The 15,716-nt window shown below is 48.2% G+C and overlaps 2 protein-coding genes and 1 long non-coding RNA gene across 3 annotated transcripts; 2 read left to right on the plus strand and 1 right to left on the minus strand.

The window, feature by feature from the left end:
• The first annotated feature begins 261 nt into the window (after positions 1–261).
• c1h4orf48 (chromosome 1 C4orf48 homolog) lies at positions 262–2,450 on the plus strand. The gene is made up of 4 exons (XM_052071960.1): positions 262–524; positions 591–718; positions 1,268–1,356; positions 1,879–2,450. Exons 2-4 carry the CDS (start codon positions 598–600, stop codon positions 1,945–1,947), a joined length of 279 nt encoding a protein of 92 aa, XP_051927920.1. The 5' UTR covers positions 262–524; positions 591–597; the 3' UTR covers positions 1,948–2,450.
• LOC127604733 (uncharacterized) lies at positions 634–2,947 on the minus strand. The gene is made up of 3 exons (XR_007963398.1): positions 2,929–2,947; positions 2,742–2,851; positions 634–768 (listed from the first exon to the last, which is right to left on the minus strand). It is a non-coding gene; the product is annotated as an uncharacterized LOC127604733 (long non-coding RNA).
• A 1,978-nt stretch (positions 2,948–4,925) lies between these two features.
• Positions 4,926–12,049, plus strand: nat8l (N-acetyltransferase 8-like). The gene is made up of 3 exons (XM_052071930.1): positions 4,926–5,545; positions 7,321–7,485; positions 11,487–12,049. The coding sequence occupies exons 1-3, from the start codon at positions 5,248–5,250 to the stop codon at positions 11,852–11,854; spliced, it is 831 nt and encodes a 276-aa protein (XP_051927890.1). The 5' UTR covers positions 4,926–5,247; the 3' UTR covers positions 11,855–12,049.
• Positions 12,050–15,716: the final 3,667 nt, after the last annotated feature.

Here is a 15,716-nt window from a genome sequence, read left to right on the forward strand (position 1 = left end):
TGGCTTTTATTTTGAAATACATTTCCAGCAACTGGTAGGTAGTACAGTAGTCATATATGAACGTCATGTAGTATGACCAGGAAAAAAAGGACTATTTTTTTTCCCAACAAAGTTTTTCACTTACAGTGTGTAGTGTGAGGTGTGTGTAACTATCTAGTTCCAATGGTGAATTGTTCGCATCTTTGATTCAAGTTGAAAATATGCGATGTGTCCATCATCTGGCGCAACCATTTCAGAAAGCTTTCCATGATAGATGTATGGACTAAATTGGCTATTAAAAAAAAAATCAATTGCTGGGTCGATGATGTTGGAAACCCGTTTGGCCCGTATCAGGAGTGTTTTTCGTTTCTGTATCGACGGCGTTTACTTTCAATTTTTATTTGGCGGGTGGTCGTGCGGTTTTGCCCTCAAAGAACATGGCGAGCCGTGCGCATGCGCAATCTCTACATTTAAAAAAAAAACATCTCCACGGGCATCTCGCGGTGACCTGGTGTTCCGAATAACATACCGTGGACAGATTCGGGGTAGGTAAACGGAATACCACGCAATGTTATCTCCGTGCGAATAATAACCGAGAGCCACGCGCCTAGGTGTTGGATGATGCCATCCGGTGGTATGATGCAGGCAGCGATGCTCCTGCTGGCGGCCCAGCTCGTCCTGTGCCGCGGTAGTGCTGCGGATGTGGACCGGGAGACCGGGACGGTCATCCCCGCGGAAAGTACGTGCTCTTATTTCAGTCTCAATGGGGACACCGTTCCGATGAATCATCTACAGGGGAGGGAGTTCTCGGTGTACGACGGAGACATTAACACGATTTTTTTTTGTTAGATAGCGTAAGTCGGATCGCGTCGTCGTATATATCATTAATATACTGTACGTCTTATTGATTGTGTGAAGGCTAGGCCCTTCATACATATGTCATTAGGGTTAAAAAATATTTGAATGGCAAGTGATTTTCTGTCATGGAAAAAAAAAGATGGTACGGAGTGATTGAGCGGACCTGCATTTGCTTTGCTTTGCGGTGACGTAAATTACTAAATTTTATGATGAGCCATGTCGTCTGTCACTAACCTGTGCTAGTGTAGTACAGTTATCATTTCAGTCAATGCTTGTATGAGAAACACTTCTAGAGCGTTGATAAGCTCCAAGGGTCTCACGCAACGTCGTAAAGTATCCCCTAGGAATATATGGCAGAGCGTTCGTCTGTGAATATTCAGGATGAGCTAAAGATAGGAATAATAACGCAAAGCTGTCTCATTTTTTCCAGGTCGCCCGTGCGTCGACTGCCATGCGTTTGAGTTCATGCAGAGGGCCCTGCAGGACCTAAAAAAGACCGCTTTCAACCTAGACGCCAGGGTACAGAGGACCATTTTGATTCATCGCCTAAAAAAATCTTCTGTATTTTGTCTTAACGGTGTCTGTAGTTTTAAGATGGAGTACTGGTGGGCAGAGGTGACAAAAGTACTTTGGGCAGAGTGGTGAACTAGACGTATTGATTCACCTGGCCTGGTCCCACCTTTGAAAAGTACACACCCTTCCACAGTAATGTGTAGAATGCAAGAATGCTGACCCCAGCTGGGGCAAAAATTGAAAAGGCACGTGCCCATACTGAATTGATACTGTTGTTTAATAACAACAAATCAATTACACTTTATCCCTATTCGGTAGAATACCTGCTTTTGAATATATTCGATAGCTGTAGCCCGACAACAGTTTATATACAGTACAACCACTGTTGTACTAACTGATCACATGACATAGCAGGTTATTAACAGCTCTAGCTAGCTAGCGTTTGCTTGTTTTTTTTTTTTTAACATTCTCCAAACAACTCGCTGCTATGGATTTGCTCTGTAAGTGTGCGGTGTTTTTGTGGCGCAGACGGAGACGCTGGTGCTGAGGGCGGAGAGGAGGTCTCTTTGCGACTGCATGCCCAGCTCGCTGCGTTGAAACCTCGCAACACGGACGACTCTTCCAAAGTACTCCTGTACAGCGATTTTTGACTCCCAACACAGAGGACACTTTAGCTTATGCTCTTCTCATGTCCGTAGACCAGTGTGCTTGGAAATGTTTTTTTTTTTAAACACAAAACATGGAATTGAATGACATGTTTGTTTGTTTTGCGCAAGAAAACTTGAGAGAGAAGCCACACGTAGGGCTTCCCTTAGCACAGCACTGTAGCATGAATTCACAGCACCTTTTTGTAAACGTAGAGTGTATGTCTAGATTTTATGGTGATAGAAGAAGTGATATGCCACTACTGTCGACCCACAACGTACTGTAAACATAAGCAGGCGGTAATTAGATTTTGGAAAGGAGGCAAATATGACAAGTGTGTGTTACTGTCACTGTTCTATGTACCTGTAGGTCGGTGTACAAATCGTGAAAACGTGAATATTTCGTGCTTGCGATGTTTCTGTGTGGCCAAATAAAACTGTGTTCTTACTGTCTTTTATTTGATCGTTTTATAGCCTATTCGTGGCCAAGAGGTGTTATTTCATTTAAGTATTTACTGCAGTTAACTTTACCGCGCTAGCATAGGTTAGCGAGATTGGTGGAAGGATATCTCGTCAACCATTCCTAATGTAACTTACTTCCTACTTTTCATCGCATTTAGTTCCATCTATAGCCACAAAATGTTTTTCTTTCGGACATTCACTGCAACTACGACGAACGTTTTCGTGTAGGTTCGTGAAAACCCGCTCAGTTTTCCCATTGCGAACGCTCAAGTCAAATTGCAATACCTCAAGTCCACCGCTAAAAGGCGCTGCTGGACAAGGCAAGGAGGCGGCAGTGTCGCAGCGATGCGCCAATCTCCATCCCGGACGGTTGCGAGATCTTCTCAGGGCAAATCCTGGATCAATACAGGAATTAAGTGAAAACTCAAGCGCCACCCGCAGTGCCCTGAGGGCAATAACGTTGCACTCGTACCTCCGATTGTGATGTTCGGCCCACCCTCGAACTTCTCCGTTTGCGTCCGATTCCCATGAAGAGCATCAATGTTCCTTGCGTCAATTTGACCCGGGGACTGTGCAATCATCCAAAACAAACAAATCCCAATAAACATCGCGTATATGTCCGAATTAGCACAAATACTAACAACATCTTTTTTTAAAGATGTGAAATTGAAGGAGTTTCACATGGGTCTATTTGAGCCCGATTGCATCACGGGGTGGGGTCGGGGGTTTTGATCGCCCACACACCCAGGAGTATCTAGGACTACAAAGCACGTTTTTAGCAAATTAACAGTGTGCTAAAATATAGGAAAATTACGTCGGCTTCACAGTGCAGAGTCACCGGGTTCGATTCCAGCTCCGGCCTCCCTGTGTGGAGTTTGCATGTTCTCCCCGGGTCTGCGTGGGTTTTCTCCGGGTGCTCCGGTTTCCTCCCACATTCCAAAAACATGCATGGCAGGCTGATTGAACACTCTAAATTGTCCCTAGGTGTGAGTGTGGGTGTGGATGGTTGTACGTCTCTCTCTGTGCCCTGCGATTGGCTGGCAACTGTTTCAGGGTGTCCCCCGCCTACTGCCCGAAGACTGCTAGGATAGGCTCCAGCACCCCCCGCGACCCAAGTGAGGATCAAGCGGTTCGGAAAATGGATGGATGGACAACAAAAAAACGCACTCAATGATTCCATTAAAGTGTATTGCGTGTAAAATTATAATAAAATTGTATAGGCACAACCAGCTCTGAAAGATTAAATACAAATATATTGTACTTAAAAGTGAAATAGGGCCCAAATTACGTAACAAATGGTACTTTGGCACCATGTTGGTGCCAAGCAATTATGTTGAAGTGAGTAGGAGCTCCATTTTTACAAAAATCAGTGCTTTGCCACCATCCTCTGGCACAGACCCGAAGATGATGCATGAACAGTATTTCCAGGTATAAATGCCGTCCGTACCTGTAGATTGAAAAAAAATCGGACAACATTTCGTTTCTCTGTGAGTGCATGATGGCAAAAGGCACAATAAGCACGGCAACCGTTTTGAACATCTGTTCAAACAGAAGGACCACAACATACCACAATGTCAGAAGAGAGAGCCAGCAGAGTCACACGGGAGGGGGGGGGGGGGGGGGAGGGGGGTTAGGGGTGCTGCAAGATGAGTCAAAGGTCACATTCCTGGTTGTGAGAAAACCACGTGGGGAAAGGTTGCATTTGGGGTTGCGGTTCGAATTCAAATTAATAATAATAATAATAATATATCACATTTGTAAGCGCCTTTCATAACACTCAAGGACATTGTACAGCCAAGACCAATAGTAAAACACAGATAAAATAATAAAGAAAGAAAGAAAGATTTAAGGCGAGTAGGCAAGTCTGAATAAAAAATTGATATAAATAAAAAAATGCCCACGGCGTGGATGCTTTTTAGTCTGTGTGCCATTACAACAGCCGCTGACCAGTCCCGTCCAAGCACTTTGACCACGAGGGGGCAGCACTGGTAAGAAGCATGCAGGGCTGCAACTCCGGTTGGGGAAAGTCGTTTTGCGTTGCAATGTGCGTGGAATTGACTCCGCTTGATAATGGTGAGAGAGGTCATAGTGTGCGTGCGTGCGTGCGTGTGTGAATAGGGGAGGGGGCGTCACTGTTACGTACCTGCGGCTTTTTGGGGTGCAGAGGCGTAGGAGTGTGGATTCACTGCAGTGCACCAGTGATTTGACGGTAGAGGATGCGCAACCGGGAATTCACCTCAGGCCATCAAAGCTCCTCCTGTGTGTGAGAGATGTGTGTGTGTGTGTTTATATTTGAACTATGTACATGTGTGTGTGTCTGAAAATGTGTTTGAACGGTTCAAAAGCCAAAGTTCCATTTGACGCATCGTTGTAGATTTTGCAGTAGCGCCCCCCCCCCCTATCGACCCCAATCCGCACACATGGGCTGTGGTACGGATGCGACCCGAGAGCGAGAGGGGACCCGCGTGTCTCTCCTCCTCCATCAGCATCTCACGGCTTCCACCAATGGCGGCGACGAGCGGAGCTCCATCCACACGCCCTGCCCCGCCTATAAATACAGCTGGTGGCAAAGCGGCGAGTCTTGGTCGCCAGAATTGCTCAGGGTTGCAGCGGAACCCCCCCGCTCCCCCCCTCGCTCCTCCTCCTTCGTCTTCTTCCCATCCATCGTCTTTCCTTTTCTTTTTTTTTTTTTTTTTGCTTTTCGATTCATTTTGGAAGGAAAGGCTGCGCACGTACGCGTTGGGGGCTGGGAGGAGAGGGGTGTGGGGGGGTGTACTCGGCGGCCACTTGCATGCATTGTTCGTCTCTCAAAATGGTTTGCGAGACTAAAATAGTGGCGGACGAACACGATGCTATACCCGGGAGCAAAAAGGAGCCGATGATGTGGAGCGCCGCCTCGTCCGCGTCCGCGACCGGCGAGGCCAAGGAAGCGAGGCGGGACGCGGTGTTCATCCGCGAGTTCGAGCGCGGCGACCAGGAGGAGGTGCGGCGCATCTTTTACGAGGGCATCATGGAGAGGATCCCCAACACGGCGTTTCGGGGGCTCGCCCAGCAACCCCGAGCGCAGTTTTGGTACGCGCTTCTCACAGGTATGTCAAGCCCCCCCCTCCCCCACCCATGCAGTATCGTTGGCTTTTTTCTTTCACGTGCGCGCTCTATTCGAAGCCGAACGATTCTACAGGTGTTTGACGCACCGAGTCGAAATTTGTTGCGCTGCCGGCAACAAAAGGCATGGGCGGCCGCACTGCGCATGCGCGGTAACCGGCGGCCAGGCAAGCAGTCGAGGCGACGACACAGGCTTCGCCTGGAATGAATGAACCAATCTGCCCCCCCCCCCCCCAAAAAAAGTCATTCCACTCCCCCTTTCTTCCAAAAGGTTTGGAATTCACTTGCTCGTCTTCCCTCGGGGCTCCGAGCATCAAAACTACACACTTGCTCCAACATGGCTTCCTCAGTTTCAAAGCCATCTTACACAGAGACAGCTTCAGAAAAATGGATTCCTGCGTTATCACGTGGCAGGAGACAGGGGGGGCGGGGGTGATTGAGGTTGTTTTCCAATTCTGCCATGTACCCGGTATTTCATCAGCATAGAAAATACAAGTGTGGATTGATGGATAGCGTAATTAAGAGTGACTCATGCTGGGACCTTGAGTCAAAAGCGGGTTAAAAAAAAAGGGAGACACTGGAAGTGGAAGTTCAGCCAAAAGAAGTCTCGAGCTCCAAAAAAATGGGATCGGCGGATGGCCTACGCTAAATTAACGCATGGGTTGGACCTTGTGTCGAGAAAGGGTGTGTGTTAGGCTGTTCATCATTCAAGGTTTACTTTAATTAAAAAGGGAGCGGTTGAGCCATGGTGTCACCTGGGGGGGGGGGGGGGGGACTCCACTGTGTGGAGGGAGACAACATCCAAAACAGGCTGGATAGGGGGCTCTCCAGGACCGGGACTTAAGCACCCCTGGGTGACACCATGTGTCAAAAGCGGGGGAAAAACAGAGCTCGGTTTGCAGTCGATCGGGGGGTGGCCAAACTTTTTTTTTCTGCCAAGGTCAAGAAAAATAGCTCAGCGACGAAGCAAACAAGTGAAGGATTTTCCCGAAGCACTTCGGCTCCACATTCCAAACGAAAACGAGATTGCACCCAATCGACCTTTTGACCGGAAGCACCGAGTGGCGCAAGCGGTGGCCGTTCACGCGCTTTGCTACTCTAGCGAGATTATTTCCTTTCGCTGGGGCATGATGAAAAGACTTTTTGTTACTCTATTACAGACGTTTTTGTTGGTGGAGTCAGAGATGAGAATGAATTTCTTCTCTTCGTCCGTTTACCGCCCGCAGCAGGCGGTCCAACGACACGGGCGGTGTCAATTGTGAATTTTAGCAGATACCGAGAGGGGGCTAGAAATTGGACGCAAATGGGCCCCGGGTCATCATTTCAACACTCCTGCATTCGACTGTTCAACATTTGAAGTGAATGTTTACCTTTAAAAGCTAAAAAAAAAAAAAAAAGGATCATGGCGACTAAGCTCAGCCGTGATTGGTCATCGGCAAATGAGCGACTGTGATGTCATCATCAGTTGACGGCAAGTTGACGCCGAGATGCTTAACTTACATCATTTAGAGTATAGTCGGGCGCCTTTGAAAATTTTGGGTTGACTTCCCCCTTTAAAGAGGACACGTGCTTTCAAACAATGACCCATGGGGGAGACCATGTGTCAAAATGAGGTGAGGAGGGGGGGGGCTGGTTTCAAGACGGCAAAACATTTGAGGTGGACTTTTACTCTTCGGGGGTTCGTGATAGAATGAAGATTTGCGTGCGATTGTTTCTTCTGACAGGTTGTGTTGTCGCCCCCCCCCCCGTTTCTCTGCAGTCATGTGCTTTTTTGTGACCAAATCGCTGGCGCTGACCTGCTGCGCGCCGCTGGCGCTTCTGGCCGCGCGCTACTACTACAGCGGGAAAGTCATCCACAGTTACCTGGACCACGCCTTGCACACGGACATGGCCGACATCGAGGCTTATTACATGAAACCTGCAGGTAAGATTTGGGGACGGGGTTTGTGGGGGGGCTCTTTTGGGAACCAAATGTTTCGAATAAAGGAGGCGGGGGAACCCGTACCGACACGGGCGTTTGTAGCCAATACGCCACCCCTCCTCCCAGGATTTTTGTTTTTCCTTCCCCCCACTTGCCCTCACTCCTTCAAGGAGGTGGAGTGGTGTGGGGTCTAGGGTAGGGGGGGGGGGTCAGCATCACCATTGATCCTCCAGGGGAAAAGGAAGAACTGCCTAGCTCAGTATTCAGGCATGAGTGCTTTTGCACAATGTAAAGCGAGCGAGCGAGCGGGGAAGGAGCTCTTGACCCCCAGTTTTGAACAAACGTCGGCCACAAATATCGCTCGGGAGCGGCCCACGAGTGCGGAGGAGGCGGATAGAATATCGAACGAGCTCCGGCCCTTAATGGCCGTGCGGAATACACGCTCGCTCTGTTTAATGAAGGCTTCATTTGAAGGTCCCGAGTGTAAGCGCGTTGAGTGAGAGAGAAAAGTCCAGCAAGTGTTGGAAAAATGAATCAAATTACGTTGGCGCTTGTACAGAATTCGCTGGGGACGTTCTGACGGCGTCGTCGTGTGAGAGCCATTCCAAATCTAAAGCAAAAAAACAAAACAAAAAAAAAAGAAGCATGCATGGGACAATGAGAAGCTTCAAGTCAAGCAGCAAAGAAGAAGAAGAAACAAGAAACCAAGATCCAAGTGGGTAGGGAGGTCAGAAAGTGAAAAAGTGAAATGAGACAACAATAGAAAAAAGGTTAGCAGAGAAAAGGGAGATCGGGAGGGAGGGGTGCGGGGGGAGGAGGAAACGGGGAAAAAAAAAAAAAAAAGGAACAGAACGTCCAGGAAAATATTGGGGTAGAAGTCCAAAAAGAAACAAAGACAGAAAGACGTTCAGAAAAAGACAAAAGCGTCAAAACGTCGAGAAGGGGAGAAAAGGGACATCAAGATCAGAAAGGGGATGAAAATGAAGAAAGAGATCATAAAGGAAAAAAAAAAGAAGAATAAGACGAGATTCAAAGTGCAGTCGGGGACAAATTGGGGAAGGAGAAGAAAAAAAAGAGATCACCAAAACAATAAAGAGCATTTTTAAAAGGATGCAGCTGAAAAAAGTGAGGGAAAAAAATGAACAGAGGAAATGAAAAGAATCAAGAAGCCCCCCCCGTGCAGGCGCAGTCGCCATGGCAACCACTGGGATGCTACTCTGAGCGCCCCTCGTTGCTTCTTTTCCTCCACTTGCCTTTCGCCAGTCGAGGAACGAGAGCCCGGCTTTGCCGTGCTCCTATCATTGCATTCCAAGCATCCCCCCCCACCCCGGCCCCCCCCCGGCGAAAACTCTTTTGCGCAGGCAAACAGCCGTTGAAGCCGCGATGGGCGGGAAATGGAGGGAAAAAGGCGGCGCGGAAAAACCTTCGTCACTCGCCGTCTTCCTCCCCTCAGGTTGATTTCTTGCACGGCCATCATCAGTATTCGCAGCGGGCCCCTCCCTCTCCCGTCTCATCTCCATCCTCTCCCCCCTCCTCCTTCCCTCGCTCGGGATGGATGCCCTCGCAGCCATAATGGATCCTTTCAAGGCTCCGGAACCTTTCGTTTGTCCTGTAACAGTCGACACTGGGGAGGGGAGAAAATGGCATCGGCAATCAATGACGAATTTGTCTCGTGTTCAAGACCGGGCCCGACGCCGACCGTCTTTGATTGAAAGACGTGATGGCGGCGAGCTTCGAGGTCATGACACCCTTCAGCCGGCGTGCGTGCGTGCGCGTCGGAGAGCCCGAATCCCGTTCCCGGCATTGGCTGCAGTCAAACAGATGCGTTAGCCACTCGGTTAACGCATACAAATACTGCAGCATCATTCCCTGTGGAGGGGGAAGAGGAGGGGGGTGGCGGTGGGGTAACCAACAAAGGGAGGGGGGAAGGCAAGGGATGGGTGAAAAAAAAAAAAAAGAGAAGGAAGGGGAAGTCAGAGGCAAGAATGCAAAACAAGTACAAAGAAAGGAAAAGAGAGGAAAAAGGACAAGAAAGAGGGAAAGGGTCACATCGAGAAGGAAAGAAAAAAGGAGGAGTAAGAGGGGGGGAAAGAGGGAGAGGGAAGGAAAAGGAACAATGGTGGAAAAGGAAGGGGAAAAAAGGGGGAAAAGGAAGGGGGTGGCTCAAGAAAAAGAGAAACAGAAAAAAAAGCAGGTTGTCACGTTTCGCTCGAAACGAAAAAAAAAAAAGGAAATCGCTTCGTGCGTCACATCCAAAGCGAGAATAAGTGGATCCCCGAAATAGCAGACACCGAAAAAAAGGGTCTTTTCACAAAGTAATATTTATTACAAACCGAAATGATACCGTCTAACAGAAAGCGCTGTTTACTTTGTTCTTGATTTTACTGCTTGGTGCTTTCTACCGCCTTTATTACGGATTCGTCTTACTGTTTATTGTGGATGTTAAATCGCTCCATGTACAGCACTTTGTATGCAGGATACCGAGTATGTATACAAAACTCTTTGGCGTTCGACTCAGCATAACTTAGATTTGTTCTTGATTTTATTGTTTGGTGCTTTCTACCGCCTTTATTACCATTTCGTCTTACTGTTTATTGTGCATGTTAAATCGCTCCATGTACAGCACTTTGTATGCAGCGATGGCCGTTTGAAAGTGCTCGAGAAATACTCTTGACTTGACTTGACTTGATTTGTTCTTGATTTTACTGTTTGGTGCTTTCTACTGCCTTTATTACCGATTTGTCTTACTGTTTATTGTGCATGTTAAATCGCTCCATGTACAGCACTTTGAATGCAGCGATGGCTGTTTGAAAGTGCTCCACAAATACTCTTGACTTGACTAACGAAAACCGGGAAACAACATAACGAGACAACAAAAAGCGCTTGCAAAAAAACGGCAAGGGAATTGATTCGGCAAATTACGATTTACTGTATATTCACAATGGGACGTCGCTTTCTAAAATACATGGGCAACAGCAGCGGCACGGCATTGCAATACTCCGGCAACGAGTCGAGCGCCGGAGCGCCGAGATCCAGCGGGTGCAATCACCGACAAATAGGCAGCAGGTGCGCAGGCGGCCGAAATGGAACGTCTGCCACCTGCTGCCCAATACGGGACATGACGCAGGCGAAGGAAGGAAAAAGAATAGAAAGACAAGAAAAAAAAGGAAAAGGTCGAAGAAGAGTAGAAGACAGTAAGAAAAAAAAAAAGGGAAAGCAAGTCCGCTGAGCTAAATGCGACGCGCCAACAAATCGCGTTGATGTGTCGGTGTTACAACCTTTGAATTCAATTTTTTGGGGGGCGAGTTCAAGCTCTTGATGTTTACATTCGCGTTACAAAAACCACGCAAACGACGACGTCGCGCGGCAATGTTGACGGAAGCAAATGCGGTCGTCTCGTATCCGCCGAGGAGCCACATGGGAGGAGGTTGAAATATTTTGGAGGTGAAATGAGACGTCACGTCATTGCATCGTGTAATAATGAAGACTATTTATGAGCAAAGTCCATTCAGTCCGGTAACAAAATACAGGTCGAGTGGATCAAAATTTTGCACTTCATAAACACTGCAAACGTATCTGCCCAAGAGGGACAAGGACAATTGTTGTGGATTATTTTAAAACCACAATGTTTTAGTTTCGTTTTTCTTTTTTTCTTTTGAAAATCAACTTTCAAGGCCGCAGAATCCGGAGTTGCTCTCTGCAGAACCGGGATTGTTTTCTGCAGAATCAACAATTTTTCTCGACACATTCCCGGAGGGGGGCTACTTTAAGCATCGGACATTTCAACACAAACAGCGGAATGACATATCGGCAGATAATCGAACAATACTCAGGGCATCCCTTCTTTATCCTCTGCAAAGAACCGGCGGCATTAGCGCAGTTTAGTGAGGAATGGCCATCTCCGGGTCTATGCATTTGACTGTATGATAGCGTTCCCCGGTCGCCAAGGTGCGCGCGGCAGTTGGGAGCGGATGTTTTTAGGTTTTGCCACCTGTGCCTTGCAGGCTCCTGTTTCTGGGTAGCAGTGCTGGAAGGCCGCGTGGTGGGCATCGTGGCGGCGCAAGGCCGCGAGGACGACAACGCGGTGGAGCTGCGCCGCATGTCGGTGGATTCCCGCTACCGCGGCAAAGGCATCGCCAAGGCCCTGGGCCGCCGCGTTCTGGAGTTCGCCGTGCGCAACGACTACGCGGCGGTGGTCCTGGGCACCACGGCGGTCAAGATGGCCGCTCACAAGCTGTACGAGTCGCTGGGTTTCCGCCGAACGGGCCAGAGCGAGGACTACAGGCTGCCCGGAACGAGCCGCTCGGCCGCCGAGCGGCTCTTCTTCCAGATCCGGCACAGCAGGTACCGCCTGCAGCTCCGTGAGGAGTGAGAGGTAGCGCGAGACGGAAGAGAGAGCCACAGAGCGTCTCTGACAGTTTTGATTTCTTTTGACATCCGGTCATTATTTACTTTCAAGTCACTAACAATTACTGCCGCTTGGTACTTTTGTTGTTGTTGCTTTTTGGAATACCGTTTGACATTTCCACTTTTTTTTTTCCTCTCCATTTTTTGGGGGGGTGGGGGGATGGGGGTTGTTATTTATCTGTTCTGGTACCGTTCCCAGTGGAAATGAGTGGCAGCCCTTCTATCTCCCTCTGCTGGGACCGGGCGGGGGGGGGGGGGGGGGGGTGTCTATGCGCGCATTGTCCATGGACATAACACCGGACGTCAAGACGAGGACGATGGAAGCCAAACTGGGTGAAATAGCGAGCCCGGCGCCGGCTCCAAATTGGACCGACCTTATGCCGGGTTATTTATTGGGTTGCGAGATTTGACGGAGCATGTCGGGTGGAGATTTTCATCTGGCAAGGAGTAACGCAACACATTTTAACGGATGAGTTGAAACCAGCCCAAGATGGGCGACCAGATTCAATAGCAGCAAAGCCGTGCTTCAAAATAAGACTCATTCCATAAGCGATATTTCCCGGCCCACCGAACCATCCGTCCGCTCCTGGTGATTTCCAAAAATCGGACATTCAACTGACTTCATCATCAGCAAACTTCAAAGTAGCCCAAAAGGGGATGGATGACCTACGACGGCTCTTCGGGCCAAACCCAATCTGCCGGGTCAAAATAATGAACCCACTCTTGACTAAAAGTACTTGGAGCCAATCTGCTCCCAACACACGGCCGACCAACGAGCGCGTCGGTGAAACAGAAATACAAAGCGAATGCAGCGTCATTTAGAAAGGACGCAGCTGAAAACGAGGGAAAAAAAAAACGAGATCGAAGCGTAACTTCTAATCTCACCTAAGGCTCCCGCAACAAAAGCTAATTTCCGCCGAACGTTGTCAAGACGCGGTGCAGGCCACAAGAATCAAATCTAATCTATCTACAGATACATGAAGATATATTTGATCCGTTTTTTAAAAATTTTTATTTTTTGCCACCAGCAGCAACGTGGGGTCGCGGTTAGCGCGTCTGCCTCACGGGCAGGTAGGCGGGGAAAGCGGAGGCAAGGCAGACATCCTAACCTAAAACGGAAAGCCACCATTGTCGGGTAATGACGCCACGACGATGAGCAATAACACAGAAAGTTCAGCACAAGAAGAGCCCATTTCATTCTTTTTACACAGCAAAGCCAGCGAGACGTTCATGGCCCTAAAGTTGCCATCCTACCTTTTTGTAAAACTCAACTTAGGAATGTGAGGCATACGCGGCCTTCCTGGTTTCGCCATCTCGTCTCTACCTCCCGTTTAATGAGTCTGTCTGCAATTCTGGGCCGAGACCCAACACCCACCCCCGAAAACCTTTGACCTTCCTTGTCCCGGGCCTCAGCAACTTTCCCACCATTTCCGCATGAGCCACAGAGCCTTGCTGCACTGCTTTGATGACGTCATTTGGGAGCTTGTCGGGGGCCCCACTACAACCTGAACCCCACCCCCACCCCCCAAACCCCCACACTCACATACATATAGCGCGCGCAGTCACACATTCACTCCCTATTTGTGTGCATGGACTCGACCCCAACAATGCAACACTGCGCCGGATGAGATCTCGCCTGCCAGCCAATCAAAACGCAGACTGCAAAAGCAAAGCAATGCGGCATGCCAGTGTGTACCCTGCAAAAAAAAAAAAATGACAGAAAACAAATCGTTCATCTATATTTATATATGCCTGCTATATATAATTATATAGAGACATATATGAAAATATATTGTGCTACCTTTTTTTAGATCATGTGAAACAATTGCATGGAATGTTTTTCTCAAATTGTAACGGGCATTTACTCGGAGCGCACAACCGAGAGTGACAGCGAATCGGATGAGGAGTGTAAACAAGCGGGACGACGCGGAAGTGGTTTGCATGGCATGTTTCGCCCAAGCTCCAGCTAAATACTCGAACGCATCCGCGAAGCTCGAGCGATGTCTTCTACTTGAGCGAACAAAGCATCCATCATCGTGACCTATTTGAACGGGATCGGGATAGCCGCCATATTGGATATCGCTGTTGCAAGTGGTGTGCAAAATATCGCGAGCACCCGCAGTCGGAATGTTTGGAATAAGAGGCGTGACGTGCGGGAGGAAAATACTCCTCATTTGGGGGAAAATGCTCCTCAGAATTAAAATTCCAGTATATTCTGAAGAAAGCATCCGGAATGCCTTATGCCAGGGGTGTCCAAACTTTTTTTGTTGGAGGGCCGTATACAGATGACCGAAGGATGAAAAGGCCACTTTTTGAAATTCGCTTAAGTCAGCCATGAAAGCGATTCGAGATTGTTTGTATTGTCGAGTTCAATTCATCGGCTTTCCGTTCAAAGCGTTGAGGCAAATAGTTGAGGGAATTTTTTGGGGTGGCTAACAGCCCTCTCTCTCTCACCGACTAGTTCCAGCGCTGCACTTGGCTGAATCCACATTCAGAAGCAAAAAAAACAAAAACAAAAAAAAAACTCAAGTAAGGTAACCATTTTTCAAACAGTTCAATGAGGATCATCCATTTGATGTCTTCGTACATCAGCCATTGAATTCCCTTTTCTTCACTACAGTGTTTGGAAGATAAGTTGGGTTGTTCTTTGGAGCATTTAATTTGTATCTTCGAATAGACGATACAACGCATAGCAAAAAGTACAGCCTCCCTTCTCCCTCTTGCCCACCTTGGCCTTTTTTTCCTCATGTCAAATGCCATTTTTAGTATCTCATATTTTTGCCGGCCATGTCGCGGGCCGCTGAAAAACGCAGGGTGGGCTGCAAATGGCCCCCGAGCCGTAGGTTGGACACCACTGCCTTATGCAGTGAAATCAATGACTTTTTTTTTTGTTGTTGTTTTTTTTTAAATGTATGTTTACTACTTCAACCAATTCTCAGTAGAATGTAGAAAAGGTTCAATGCGCAGCTTCTGTGGACAGTTGCACCTTTCTTTGGTGGGTTTTCTTCAGATTTCAGTTTTTCTTTTGGGGAGGGGGGGTTTCCCTTTGGTTCAGAAAGTATGCTGCATCGAGAACCCCTTCCTGTACGAGGGGTCCCGTTCACTTGAGTGCTTTAGGCCCCGCAGAACGTCACTACGAGCAGGCACGAAGGGCCAAACTGCCGACGGTTAAAGCTCCTCCGCAGTGGCCCCCAATCAAATCCAAGTGTTCAATCAAGGTCAGCGGTTTCCCCATCGCAAACTGAAACAGCACAAATGCACACATGCTGCGTGTGGTTTTTACTCTGATGATGTCAAGGCGAGGGTGAGCACCCATAGGCATGAATGTAAAATGCTGACACAAAGTGTTTGTTTTTTTTGCGGGGAGGGGTTTATTTGATTTATTTCGGAGGAGATAAAACAGAAGGTTGTAAATAGTTCTAGGGCCACCATTTGGTGTTTAACTTCATGCAACCTGTCGTTTCGATCAGTCGCGTCTAAAAAGAAGACGGCGGCGTGGAATGTTCCACCTTCTGAAGAGGGCGAGGGAGTCGTTTAAAAAAAAAGTGGAGTGGAGTTTGGGAGGTTATGCTGCAACGAGGAGGACACGCACCCCCTCTTTCTCGCCAACTGGCTTGTCTTTGGCCGACACAAACTCTGGACTGAGGCCACAGGTGACAAAAACACCTCAGCACTTGTAGCGCAACCGTGTCTTGAATCACAGTCCAGTTTTCAATTGCTATTTTGTTTGATTTTGTTGTTGTTGTTGTTGTTTTTCTTCTGAGGGGAATACAGGTCAAATTTGTCATCAGCATTTGCTCAAGACGTCATTGCATGATCGCTATTTT

The sequence above is a fragment of the Hippocampus zosterae genome, chromosome 1 (assembly GCF_025434085.1).
Source record: "Hippocampus zosterae strain Florida chromosome 1, ASM2543408v3, whole genome shotgun sequence".
NCBI lineage: Eukaryota > Metazoa > Chordata > Actinopteri > Syngnathiformes > Syngnathidae > Hippocampus > Hippocampus zosterae.

Excerpts from the sequence above, each read along its gene's own strand:
- nat8l (XM_052071930.1), top strand. The coding sequence starts at position 5,248 with ATGCATTGTTCGTCTCTCAAAATGGTTTGCGAGACTAAAATAGTGGCG. Across the intron at positions 5,546-7,320 it reads TTGGTACGCGCTTCTCACAG|TCATGTGCTTTTTTGTGACC; the intron begins GTATGTCAAGCC and ends GTTTCTCTGCAG. Across the intron at positions 7,486-11,486 it reads TTATTACATGAAACCTGCAG|GCTCCTGTTTCTGGGTAGCA; the intron begins GTAAGATTTGGG and ends TGTGCCTTGCAG.
- c1h4orf48 (XM_052071960.1), top strand. The coding sequence starts at position 598 with ATGATGCCATCCGGTGGTATGATGCAGGCAGCGATGCTCCTGCTGGCG. Across the intron at positions 719-1,267 it reads GACGGTCATCCCCGCGGAAA|GTCGCCCGTGCGTCGACTGC; the intron begins GTACGTGCTCTT and ends CATTTTTTCCAG. Across the intron at positions 1,357-1,878 it reads CTTTCAACCTAGACGCCAGG|ACGGAGACGCTGGTGCTGAG; the intron begins GTACAGAGGACC and ends TTTGTGGCGCAG.